Source organism: Lynx canadensis, chromosome X, assembly GCF_007474595.2.
Source record: "Lynx canadensis isolate LIC74 chromosome X, mLynCan4.pri.v2, whole genome shotgun sequence".
Taxonomy (NCBI): Eukaryota; Metazoa; Chordata; class Mammalia; order Carnivora; family Felidae; genus Lynx; species Lynx canadensis.
The window spans coordinates 55,952,567-55,966,143 of record NC_044321.2 but is presented as its reverse complement, the minus strand read 5'-3'; the positions used below and the strand labels follow the sequence as shown (position 1 = coordinate 55,966,143).

General features: G+C 43.2%; 1 protein-coding gene across 1 annotated transcript in view; it reads right to left on the bottom strand.

Moving 5' to 3' along the window:
• Positions 1-524: 524 nt before the first annotated feature.
• The window catches only part of KIF4A (kinesin family member 4A), a 132,243-nt gene continuing 119,190 nt past the window's right edge, over positions 525-13,577 (bottom strand). The window contains exons 26-31 of the mRNA XM_030305353.2: positions 13,174-13,251; positions 12,719-12,817; positions 12,001-12,180; positions 3,219-3,335; positions 1,593-1,715; positions 525-1,320 (exon numbers count right to left, since the gene is read on the bottom strand). Coding sequence (XP_030161213.1) covers positions 1,120-1,320; positions 1,593-1,715; positions 3,219-3,335; positions 12,001-12,180; positions 12,719-12,817; positions 13,174-13,251 — 798 coding nt within the window. The 3' untranslated portion in view covers positions 525-1,119. The remainder of the gene's footprint in view (positions 1,321-1,592; positions 1,716-3,218; positions 3,336-12,000; positions 12,181-12,718; positions 12,818-13,173; positions 13,252-13,577) is intronic.

Here is a 13,577-nt window from a genome sequence, read left to right as displayed (position 1 = left end):
GGAGCCCTGGCTTTCATGTGCCCAGTTCTAGGGGGTGCTTTGGGAGCTTTTAGTTGGGTGGGGGGAGGGGACTGGGATTCGTAAAGCATGGATAGTTAGCCCAGGGCTTGCAAGCTCCTCAAAAGGCTACAAGGCCAGTCAGCAGCCTGTTTGGCATTCCACGGCTGGCCTCGTTTTCGCTAGAAGCAGAGATGGAGAACCCTGATGCATAGTAAGGAGAAAGCAACACCCCCTTTTCCCTTTTCAAAGGAGACAACAAGCAGCCAGTACTGTGCTGTCCTGGGAATGGGCAGCAGTGTGGTCCCACACCAGTGCTATGCCAAGAAATCAGGCTCTAGGGCATTAGGAACAGCTACCATGGTCACCCTAGATTCCCACAAGAAGCTTTGGTGTAAGCTAAATGTGGGTTCAGGTTAGCTGTCACAAGGCAATGAGGCTTGGGTACTTGTACCGATTCTCCTTGATAGCATTCCCGGGGGCTGAGGAGCACAGGTATCTCTCCTTGTAGCACAGAAGATCTTTCCAAATAGTGGCTAGACTAAGATTTATTTATGTACTTAATATTAACATTTTAAAAGATTTCATTTACTTCAGCAACATGGAAGACAACTGAGTGCACTATTAAAACACCTAAAATCCAGAGATGGTCAGGGCAGGAAATCTTCCAAATAGCGCCTCCATGCCTGATGTGGGATGAAGGATCGGTGCCAAACCTCCAACCTTGGCCAGGCTCTGCCATTAAGCTGAGACAACCCAGAGGTAAGACAGCTTTGGCCTCATCCCCATCAGTGGGGAGGCCTTATCTGCTCACAAATAAGAAAGGGCTAGATTGGTACTGAGGATTTGATTCCCAGTGAGTAATCAAGAATGTTAGTTGGTTCTCTCTTCAGCAGGTGGCTTAGCACCTTTCTGGAGAAGAGAGAGCAGTAGTCTGGGGCCAGGGGGCTGGAGAGTGAGGGCCAACATCCAACAAAGACTTCCTCCCTTTTGGTAACAGGCTGTCCCTTTTTTTTTCAACAGCAAGAGCCTTGAAATCCAGAGGAGTCATTAAAAAAACTTCTGGCTGCAACCTGAAAGTATCTCCCAAGCCAGACTGGGGAAGAGATGGCAAGTCCAACTTCAGTGGGCTTCTTCTTCAATAGGGGAGCAGCCAGAGAAGAAGCTGGTATTGCTGGCCAGAGCTCGTTTCTTTTTCTTCCCTGGAGCTTTATTTTCTTGGGATTCTGCTACATGTTTCGATTCTGGGAGGCCAAGGGAAGAGGCAGCTGGAGTCGTCTTCTTTAATAGCATCTGCTCCACATCACACATCTCTTTGAGGAGCTAGAAAGGACAGAGACAGGTATGACTAGATCCTGGGTAGGGGCAGAGGCTCAGCTCAGCCTCGCCACTACAAATGCTCAGCACACTGTAGTATGAGGTGTCCCCCAAGATCGGTCTGTCAAAAAGAAAAAGAAAGACTGGCCTATGCACAAGTCCCACTTCCCAGCAAGCTGATCGTACCTCTGCCCCCTTTTCTCCCACTGCACCCTGTCTTAGCTAATGCAGGGAGGAATGCTAATAGAGTTGAAAATGCCTGCCTTTAGCCCACCTACCTTGCTGTTGGGAGTGGCACAGACAGGGTTAAAGAAGCTCAATCCTGAGGTAACCTCTGTGGGGTCCTCCAGTTTGAAAGAGCCTTCGGAATCCTGGGTGGGCTCAACAGTGCCCAAACTATCCTGAGAATCAGACAGGCCTATTAGAAATGTGGCTACCAGGGTTACAAAATCAGTCTGCTCCCCTTTAACCAGTGAGGTACCAGCTCTGAGTGCCTCATCTGCCAATCTAAGCAAGTCTCAGGGAGACCCCTGCTTGGGGTTTCTTGCTAGCAGCCTCTGAAGGCAAAGGACTGGGTAGGATATCACAAAGCAAGGTTGAAAACAAGGCCAAGCCTTAGTCATTTCTTTGATTAATCTTCCACCCTCTATAATATGCAGTACCCTTGTTAGCATGTCTATAGGGTGTTGCCTGTATTGGGTCTTCCTTTCAGAGAAGCAACTAAGGCCAAGAGTGAAAAGTTACTTAGGTAACAAGGAGACTCTGTGGTAGAGCTCAGATTAGAATTATAGCCTGTTGTCATGGAAACAGAATTGGATTGAGAGTCAGGAAGCCTGAGGTCTAATTTTAGCTGTCATGACCAGCTGTGCAATATCAGGTGAGTCACTTAAGCTTATCTCTCTCTGGGTCTTAGTTTCCCTCTCTGTATAATGGGAGCATTGGACTAGATCAGTGGTTTTACAACCAAAATTCTTAAGAGGAAGCCCAATACATAAACAAGTAAAGAGCAAGTTGCTTTGATTGACATGAGGTCAAACCGAGCCAGGCCATGGTCCTCGGTTCAAGAAGTACTTCCATGGAGCCACTAGGGTAGACTCCAGAACCCAAATTGAAAAAGCCATGGGAACAGAGATCCCTGCTACTTCTACAATTCTTAGCCTGAACCCCAGCTTGTCACGTTAGTCCTCTAATGACTATCTTCCTTAGAAGTCATTTTAATAGAAGAGCCGGCAGAACCGTTCACATGCAGATGTTCAAGAAATGTATGATGAACAAACGATCATTATACCAAGCTTGCTAGAGTTGTTGTACATCACATAGAAAGCTGTAGGAACAGGCTTTTGCCATGAGCACAGGTAGGTGTAAGGCAATCTTTGTTTCCCTGAGTTTGCTATTCCTGGGAATATAAGGAGGACAGGTACAATTAACTTGGCCCACAACAGTGACTATTTGAAAGACCAAGTTCCTGTGGGTCTTTCCTAGAGCCATGGAATAACTGGTTCCCATGGAGAGGGTCTAAGCAACTAATTTCTCAAGATGTCAGAAGGATTAATTTCCTTCCTGGAAGCTGCCACGGGGCCCTTATAGTTTCAGCTAAGCCTCTGGGCTAGTTTGGTCCTGCATGTCTATGTGCCTGTAGTTGCCTGCTTTCCTATTCCCTGTTTCTGCCTCAGAAACGGCACCACAACTTTACAGCCAAGGCTTGGGGTGGGGAGCTGCATATCTGGAAATCTCCTGGGACAGGCTGTGGTTTCTGAAAGGGGTATGTGAACAGGCTGGCAGCAAGGAAGAAGGACCGAGAAGTGAAATGTCTCTGGTTGCAGAGGGCCAGAGAAGGGGCAGGAGACTCCAGGTTTCACGATGGTGGGAACTGGCGGGATGTCTGAAGAGATGGCCGATCCTACCTTGTCTTGCTGACGGTTCCTACACTTTGTGGGGTCACAGCTGCAGTCTGTGCCGCAGTCCGACTTTTGTCTCCTGCACCCACACTGCTTGTTCCCACACCAGCCCTTGCAGGAACACTGCAAAAATGGGTGTGTAGAAAGAAAGACACATTACCAAAAGAGTTAGAAGACTAATTTAACATGCCTTCCCTTCCTTTGCAAGCCTTTTCAGAAAAAAAAAATGGAAAGTACCATTGACTTTACCATGCTTCTATCTCCTCAGTCCCCTCTTCTTTAGTGAAACAATGATCATAAGAACCACGAGAGGTTGTCTAAGAACAAGTCATGGTAGACAGATCCATTTTCTTGTTTTGATACCAGAGGGATACCATGATAACACAGGCTAACTGGCAAAGACGCTCATGACAATTTTATGGTCAAAGTGAAGAACTGCAAGTTGGATGGTAGGAGTGTTAGGTATATTTAAGGACTGAGTATAATTGCTCGATATCTTTCGATCTACCCAGCTGTACTTGCATCCAACTCACAGTTCTACAGCTTGTTCAGTGTCAGCCTGGGCTACGTCTGCAGCCGTTGAATCAGTCAACGTTTTAATAAATCACCGATGATATGAAATAAAGTCATTTACATTTTATATGGCACTTTACAGTTTTCAGAGTACTTTCATATATATAAATACAGAATCTCATAGCCTGTTGACAAGGTAGGCATGTTTATCGGCTGTAATGACGACACAAAACTAGAAGGGTGATTAATAAGTAAGATATCAGAATCACAATTCAAAAATATTTTGACAGGCTGGAATTATGGGCTGCAAGTAGAAAGAAAAGTTATAACAAGGATAAACATAAGTCTGGCATCTAGGTTCTCTCCACATCAGCCATATAAATATAGATCTGGCTTAAAAGCAGTTGGTGCAAAAAGGGCCTAAGGATGTGAGGTGTCAGGAAGCTCCATGAGTCAACAGTTTGAAATGCCTGTCAAAAAGCAAATGAGTCAGGGGTGCCTGGGTGGTTCAGTTGGTTGACTCTTGATTTTGGCTCAGGCCATGATCCCAGGGTCCTGGTATCGAGCACCTGCATTGGGCTTTGTGCTGACTGTGGAGACAGCTTGATATTCTCTCTCTCTCTCTCTCTCTCTCTCTCTCTCTCTCAAATAAAAAAAAAAAAAAGCAAATCAGTCACGTAGAAATTTGGAATTTGGAAATCATGGGGAACAATTGCTTCACTAGACTCAGTATCAGTCAGATCCCATTTGAAATGATGCATCATCTTATATTGGGCATGATAATTTTTTTCAGGTATATCAAAGCACAGACAATAAAAAAATTCACTCATGTTCTTATTCTTCCCTTAATAACTAAAATACAGATATAACTGAAGCCTCCTACCTACCCTTTCTTGATCCCATTCACCTCCCACTCTCCCAGGGGCAAAGTCTCTTGAATTAGGTGTTTATCACTCCCCCACAGGTCTTTGTACCACGTATGAGTTTCCATAAAAAAACAAGGAATTATCTTACGTCTTTTAAACTTCATATAAGTGGAATATTACTATATGTTGACATGCATTGCTCCGGTTCCACTCATTTTATTTCTTTTTTTTAATGTTTATTTATTTTTGAGAGACAAAGCATGAGTAAGGGAGAGGCAGAGAGAGAGGGAGACACAGAATCTGAAGTAGGGTTCAGGCTCTGAGCTGTCAGCACAGAGCCCTACGTGGGGCTTGAATTCATGAGCCGTGAGATCACGACCTAAGCCGAAGTTGGACGCTCAACTGACTGAGTTACCAGGCGTCCCCAGTTCCATTCATTTTCATTCTACGAACATACCATGATGTAGTCACACTCTTCATCGTGCCATGAGCACACTTACCAACCAGGCTGCAATAGTAACAGCTGGCATTAATGTATGCCAAGCACTGTAATAAGTGCTTTCTGTGTATTAAACCCATTTAATCAGTAAGTATGTTTCCTTGTGGACATATTCAGGAGTTCTGTGTGGGTATGTGTTTAATAAAGAGGACATTAAGCAAAAAAAGAGGCAGGTGACTAGCATTATAGGAAGCTATGTTATAAGAAATGGTGGAAGGAAGGAAGGAAGGATAGTTTGGCTTGGAAGAGACATAGGTGGCAGAGCTCACAGAATGACAGACTGGAGTCAGAAGAGGCCTCAGCAACCATCTAGAGCCTGATTTGAAGCCCTTCTCTCATGTCCCTGGTCTAATTATCTGAAACTCTATTTATCCTGAGATGAGGATAGTTTCTATGTAACTTCTGACCAGAGGATCCAATTCTGCCATGTGGAATGATAAGGGATCAGTTTAACTCCACTTTCACAGCATTCTTGTTCTTATCCTGAACATAATTTCCACTCCCCAGTCCCCCTCTGTTCAGATCCTCTCAAAGCTAAATGGACCTAGTTTCCTCAATGATTCACCACATGACATTGTTTCCAAGAATCCTCACCACTGTGGCTATATGCCAATTTGTCCAAGTTCATCCTTAATTGTGACATCCAGACATGAGCATAACTTTCTTTTTTTTTAAATTTTCTAATGTTTATTTTATTTTTGGGAGACAGAGCATGAGTGGGGGAGGGGCAGAAAGAGAGGGAGACACAGAATCTGAAGCAGGCTCCAGGCTGTCAGCACAGAGCCCGACGCAGGACTCGAATTCATGAACTGTGAGATCATGACCTGAGCTGAAGTCTGACGCCTAAGTGACTGAGCCACCCCAGTGCCCTGAGCATAACTTTCTAAATGTGGTGTGGCCGTTGTGAGGTAGATTGATACAAACAACTCCCTTAATACGGATCCAACAGTCTTGTTAATGAGGTCTAAAAAAAAAAATCACAGTAGCTTTCTTTCTTTTGTCAGATCTTTGTGAATCCATACTGAGTTTACAGTTAAATTCAAGTCCTTATGTCTCTTTCATATGACAACCATCACCACTGTTCTGTAGTTGTGAAGGTAAAAGAAACCATTATAATATCTTTTTTCCTGATGATCTTACTATATATCTCTTTATAAAATGTGAAAATCAAAAGCGTGATTTTTGATATTTAATAGCTGTATATAGTATTTTGTCATGTGAAAATGTTGACTTATTTAACCAGCCCCCAATGGTAGACATTAAGATTGTTTTCAAAGAAAGTATTTCCTATTACAAAATCATGTTACCACATATATCCTGCTACATAAACACAATCTAAATCTTCCCACCATTGACAAGGCCCTCCATGATCTGGCCCCTAACTACTCTGGCCTGACCTTGTATTACGCTCTCCCACTTCTCAATACTCTCCAGCTACCCTGGCTTTTTCAGCTGTTCCTTGGTAAACCAAACTCATTCCTGTCTGAGGCTTTTTCCTGCATTTGCTGTTCCCTTTTTTTGAAATGTTTTCCCTCTGATTCTTTTCCCTGACTTATTCCTTCACTTTGTTCAGATCTCTGCTTAAGCATCTTCCTCCTTGGAGAGGTCTCTCCCAAGCACTCTTTTCCTACCCCAGAATTCTCTATGGCTTCACTATATTTCTGTTTCTCTCTTATCATCATCTAAAATTATTTTATTTATTTGTCATGGTGTGTCTCTCTTCACACGAATGTCTTTAGTTTTGTAAGGCCAAGGATCTTACCTGTCTTGTTTGTTGTATCCTTAGCACCTAGAAACAGTGTTTGATATATATCTAGGTGCTCACAAAAGATTTGTTGAATGAATAAATCTTTTTATGTACCAGTGACTATTTCCTTAGTATAAATTCCTATGTGTATAATTACTGGGCCAGAGGACAGGAACATTGTTAAGATTAAAAAAAGTTTTTAATGTTTATTTTTGACAGAGAGAGCGAGAGAGAGAAAGAGCATGAGTGGGGGAGGGGCAGAGAGAGAGGGAGACACAGAATCCAAAGCAGGCTCCAGGCTCTGAGCTGTCAGCAGAGCCCGACGTGGGGCTTGAACTCACAGACTGCAAGATCATGACCTGAGCCGAATTCGGACGCTCAACCAACTGAGCCACCCAGGCACCCCTCATTGTTAAGATTTTTGATAAGTATTTTTTAAAAAGATTTTTATTTTTAAGTAATCTCTACACCCAACGTGGGGCTTGAACTTATCAACCCTGAGATCAAGAGTCACATGCTCTACTGACTGAGCCGGCCAGGTGTATTTTTGTATTTTTGATACATATTTTCAAATTGCCTCTCAGACGCACACCAATTTTCATACCTAGTAGCAATAGAGAGGAATGCCCAAATTAGTCGCCCTTGCCAATACCGGACATTATGACGAAAAAAATCTTGTTTCTTTGAGTAAGACAGGGCAAAAGACAGAGTTCTATGACATGTCCTAGAGACAACTCACTAGATGACAGTGATCCACTGATTACTATAGCCTGGGTATGGTCCTCTGACCATTCACAAATTCATCTAAATGCCTCACACTCTATTATCCTGTCAATGTGTCTCTATTTTATCCAAAGGGATAATACAATGAGAGTGGTATCTGAAGGGCTGTCGTGAGGAAGAACAACTAGACGTTTACACAGCCATCTCCTATTGGGATGATTTACAGGTCAGTATATTTTATCTCAACAAGGAACAACTTCCTAACGGTTAGTGGACTATGATGCGCTGCCCTATGAGGCTGTGAGCTTCCCAGTACTAGAAGTTTTCAAGCAGGCGGAGGCTAAACACCTGATAGTGGTATTATGGGAACAGTTATGATACACACATGACAGATGCATTCGCATGAATGCCATTTCACAAGCTATAACTTCACGTTATTCTCTTTCCCACCAGGACCCAGATCAGAACGTACAAGAGGGAACATGACCTTGCCACAGCCATGACTTCAAATATATATGTTTGTGGTACATGGCATGTGTGTGTGTGTATACATGTGTGTGTATTGCAACAGCCAGCAAGCCACCAGCATGTCCCAACACCCCAGGTGAGAACCACTATAATAGAGGGATTCTTTATATAGAGTGGGAAGTAGAGCTGAAAGACCTCTGGGGTTCCTTTAAGCCAGTGATTTGCAACCCTGGCTACATACAAATCTCTGGGGAGCTTTTCAAAAAGACCAGGTCCCACCTCAGACCAATTAAATCAGAATATTTGGGGGTGGGTCCCAGGCTCTTTATGTTGGAAAGCTCCCTTGGGGATTCTAATGTGCAGCCAGGGTTGAGAACTATTGCTTTAGAGTCTCTAATTCTTCTAGCACTGATTTCAGTATTATACTGTATCTCAAAATAAGATCTCGTAAAAACATTAACATAAAGAATACCAGGCTATGACAGGAGACTCAGGCTCTAGTCCTATATTTAATACTTGGTATGACCTTGGACAAGTCACTTCATTCAAGTTTATCTCCATTTTTTCATCACTAAGGTAGAGATTAAGAATACCTGCCCCGGGGCGCCTGGGTGGCGCAGTCGGTTAAGCGTCCGACTTCAGCCAGGTCACGATCTCGCGGTCCGTGAGTTCGAGCCCCGCGTCGGGCTCTGGGCTGATGGCTCAGAGCCTGGAGTCTGTTTCCGATTCTGTGTCTCCCTCTCTCTCTGCCCCTCCCCCGTTCATGCTCTCTCTCTGTCCCAAAAATAAATAAACGTTGAAAAAAAAAAATTAAAAAAAAAAAAAAAAAAAGAATACCTGCCCCTTCTTTTCTGCCAAAGGGGACAAATGACTATTTGTAAAAATGCTTATGGTGCTTTAATTTTTTTTTAATGTTTATGTATTTTTGAGAGAGAGAGAGGGAGAGAGACAGACCACGAGTGGGGAGGGGCAGAGAGAGAGGAAGACACGGAATCTGAAGGAGGCTCCAGGCTCTGAGCTGTCAGCACAGATCCTGATGCTGGGCTCAAACCCACGAACTGTGAGATCATGACCTGAGCTGAAGTCGGATGCTTAACCAACTGAGCCACCCAGGTGCCCCGCTTATGGTGCTTTACTAATAATACCTGCATGGTATTTGATTCTTCACAAGGTGTTTTTGCATATATTCCTTCTTTTAACTTCTCAGATACCATAAAACACCATATAAAGGTAGTATTTCTAAAACTCATTAATTAATTAATTAAAAAACCATATTTATACAACTTTGTTACTTTGACTCAGGATATTAGTGCTGGAAGGGACCTTATACATCATCTACTGTAGTCTAATCCCTTCATTGCATAGATAAGGAATCTGAAGCCTAGGGAGATTAAGTGACCTGTTTTAGGTCATCCAATTAGCCAGTGGCAAACTAAAGACTAGAACACATGTCTACCTGGCTTTGAACCTATTATTTTTACTATAGCACATGGCCTATCCCTCAGCATCTCCTTAGTACATATAGGAAACATGGCTGAGTGAGGAAGCCTACTTTTTCAGCATTAGCTCTAGATGAGTCCTTAGTTTGGTACCTGCTGCAGTCTCCTTTGAAGCAATCTAGTGCAATAACACCAGGCCATTTCAGCTGGGTAGGAACAATAAATATGACGGCCTTCATGCAAAGCGTCAAGGTCTGTAACTAATGTGTCTACACATCTGATCAGAGAGCAGTCAGCATCCACGTACTTTGAGGTTGCCAAAAGGGAGAAACTAGATTGTATGCCAACTCCTTCCCCTTAATGCCCAGTTATATTTTCTCAAGTTACAAAATCAGGAGAAAAGCCTAGAAAAGAATAGTCTCTCACTGTTTTAGACATAGAATTTATCACTGATAGCAAACACTGACTTGCAATTTTTACCAGACTTCTATATTTCCCTTTTAAGCTTGGAGCCACAGTGCCATAATACATAAACTTGTCTACAGCACAAATATACACACATTTGCTTAACATCTGGAAATGCCTTCCCAGGGGTTTTAGGTCCTCTACCATTTGTTTCTGTGTATACTTCTCAACTCTGCTTCCTATTACTTAGCTGACCCTTGTGTCTACATTCAGCTCATGCTCTCCGCTTCAGTCATAGTAGAGTCCAAAAACGTTTGTTGAATAAGTGAGTGAAAAGTCAGACATATTCTGCCCCATTTTCTGTAAGTGTCCCAACCCCGTGTCCCTCTATAACTGAGTCTTTCCAATATGCTATTCATTGTGTCAGAAATAGGCTCTCAATTTGCTTCCAAGACTGTGTTTCCCTTTCTTTTTTTTTTAATTTTTAATGTTTTTATTTATTTTTGAGACAGAGAGAGACAGAGCATGAGTAGGGGAGAGGCAGAGAAAGAGAAGGAGACACAGAATCTGAAGCAGGCTCCAGGCTCTGAGCTGTCAGCACAGAGCCTGACGCGGGGCTTGAACTCATGGAGTGTGAGATCATGACCTGAGCCGAAGTTGGACACTCAACTGACTGAGCCACCCAGGCGCCCCTCCCTTTCTGTCTTATAATGCAACAATAGTCATCTCTTTCATGGTATCTTCCTAAGTGGTATCTACTTGATTTGGCTTTATAGTCACTCTTAGGGGGTGCCTGGGTGACTTAGTCGGTTAAGCATAGGACTCTTGATATTGGCTCAGGTCATGGTCTCATGGTTCGTGTCAGCTGTCCGGCTAAAAGCATGGAGTCTGCTTGGGATTGGGTTTCCCTCTCTCTCCCTTTCTCTCTTCCCCTCCCCTGCTCACACATGTGCTCTCTCTCAAAATAAATACATAAGCTTTATTTTAAAAAATCCCTCAGTCCATCTCCCTGAGATGAATAGGCTCAGGTTCTATGGTATGCTTCTATTTCTTTGCCTTGTTTTCCCATTAGATTATGAGCTCTCTGAGGCTAAGGATGAGCTCTTAGTCCCACTAAGAGCACATGACATGTTGCATTCTTGATGACTCTTCCCAAATGACTTAATAGATAGTCTATTCCTCATGACTTGCTTCTCTCTGGTGTTGTGGCTTTCTAAGGCTCAGTTCCCTTTGTGGGACTCAATCATCTGATGAAATCAAGTAACCTTCTAGGAAGCTGGCTAGGGTTAATTTGTGAACTGTTCTCTTTAAGTGGAATGTGGCTACAGGGCACATCTGGGGTAGTGGTGAACTACAGTGCCTGGGAAGTTAATATTTCACAACATGAAACATGTAGGTTTGATAATTATGTAGGACTATCATCGTGGAAGTAAATAAGCATGCCTCAAAGTCAAATTGTTTCTAACTGACCTTAACTTGGTGTGTTTGAGCTTAATTATTAGCCCTTTCTGTAATTCCTATTGGCCCTCAGCCTAGGGAACACAATCACTCTAGTAGGCAAGGAAGATGAAGTTCCTACTTAGCTTCTGGTCTGCAACTGTTACTGGTATGACCATGATATGGTAGAAACTGACTGGATTTGGAGTCGGAATATTTGGTTTCAAATCCTGTCATTTGGTTTTATGACCTTAGGCAAGGTCATTTCACTCCTGTGGGTCTCAAATCTATCTGTAAGATGCAAATAATAAATACCTCACTGGATTTTATTTGTGATGATGAAAAGGGAGAACATATATGAGAATGGCTTCTAAACTGTAAAGTGTTATAAAAATATGAAGGATTATTATGATCCCTCAATCAGCCTCAATGAAATGGTATGGAACACTACTACCCATTCAGACTTAGTGAGAACCTGAAAATACGAAAACAGCCATCTTGTGCACTCAGGCAACCTTCTCTGCCAGCCCCAGGTTCCATATAGAGCTGGCCTGACAAGGACTCCTCACGGAGCCAAATGCCTTCGAACGGGATTCAGGGGCTCAGGGGCAGGGTATGGGGCCAGCACCTTCCCACTGGCAGTAGATACTAATGACTAGGACCCCTGACAGATATGAGAGCTGCCTCCTACCCCTTGGATGTTCTTCTTGGACACCTTAACTAGTTTTGTTGGCTTCCATTCCTCATCATCTCCATCATCATCGTCACCAGCACTGTCCTCAGGCTCATTCACGGAATGCTCTGAATAATATTTTAGATCCTCGATATCCATGCTTTGCTCCAGGAATTTTTCTTTAAAACGAGGTTTGGGCTAAGAAAAAAGGTTTGGAATAATTATTTAATAAAATTTAAAAAGTACATGTAGATCATATCTTCCCAGTAGCCACTGCCAGCTATATTCTCAGAGCTGAGCTTTCAGACTCCCTCAAATATACGCCCTTGGCTTTACCAATCAGAAGAAATTCTGCTTTAGCCTTTGGCCTTGCAGAGTCTTTGAAGGGATAGAAACTGAAGGGATAGAGGCTGAGCACTCTGAGGGAAGAAAGAGGGACTCATGATGTGATGAGATAAGTATCTCTGGATGGACAGCTGAACACTGCTCTTTTCTCCTGTTTCTCCTCAGTTGTGTTACATAATGCCTGTAAATGGCCCAAAGTCAGCCTTCTGGGGAGGGAGAATGCCTATTTTCCTCGAGATTGTACTGTAGTTTTGTTTGGGACTCCAAGGAAAATTGAGATGCTGGAATTTGGGCTTTTTAACTCTCAACCTCTTCTAAAAGATGAACTTAATTAGCACACTCACCCCCAACCGTGGCCATGTGCAGGTATTACCGGCACTGAGCAGTTTACCTTAGGTGGGATATATTCAAAAGAAGAGTCTGGAGATAGAAGGGTATCTTTAGGAAGATGAGGTTTCTGCCTGCTGGCTACTTGGAGGAGGGTCAGTTTCTGTTCGGAAAGAAAACACATAGTGTATGCTGCAGGGCAGCCACTGGGAATGTTAATGGCTAAAACATAAAGACTCCTAAGATAGCTTAATTTAAACCATAGTAAAGTGAGGCAAGTTAATAGTAAAGTAGGTTGAAGGACTCACTTTAGAAGATCGGCATTAGATTCAGAAAAGAGCAGATTAAAAAATGTGTGTTTATGCCATTTTGAAATGCACATGACTGTATTACATGGAAACTTGACACAGACCTCAAAAATAGAGCCAACTCATCATACTCGGGGCTGCTCTCAAGAGCTGACCTCAATTACAACAGGGTCTCCCAGGGCTTATTAAAGTGGGTGGGAAGCTGTGTTACCTGCTTGATGATTTCATTCTCTCGGAGAAGCTGCTGATTTTGCTCACACACTTCTCGCATCTTCTCAAGTTCTTCATCCTATTTCCAGATAGTGCAGTGATAGGTGGGGTTATTTTGGGCACTACATGTGGGTTACCAAACAACTCACATAGATGAAAACATACTGCTGCCAAGTCGCTGGCAGCAGATGGTTTTTGCACAGCAGGCATTGGCACCCAGAAAAATGCCTGATTCCCACCAGTTCCTAGGTGTCCTGAATGCCACTTCTATTCCAACACTCCCAAGTCGTCCTGACCACACTCACAGAAACCATGTGCTCTGCCCTAAATGCTTTCCTTATTCTTTTCTGTTTTCTAGCCTTGCATCCCTTATTCATTCACATCAGGATGCTGATTAAGAGACCA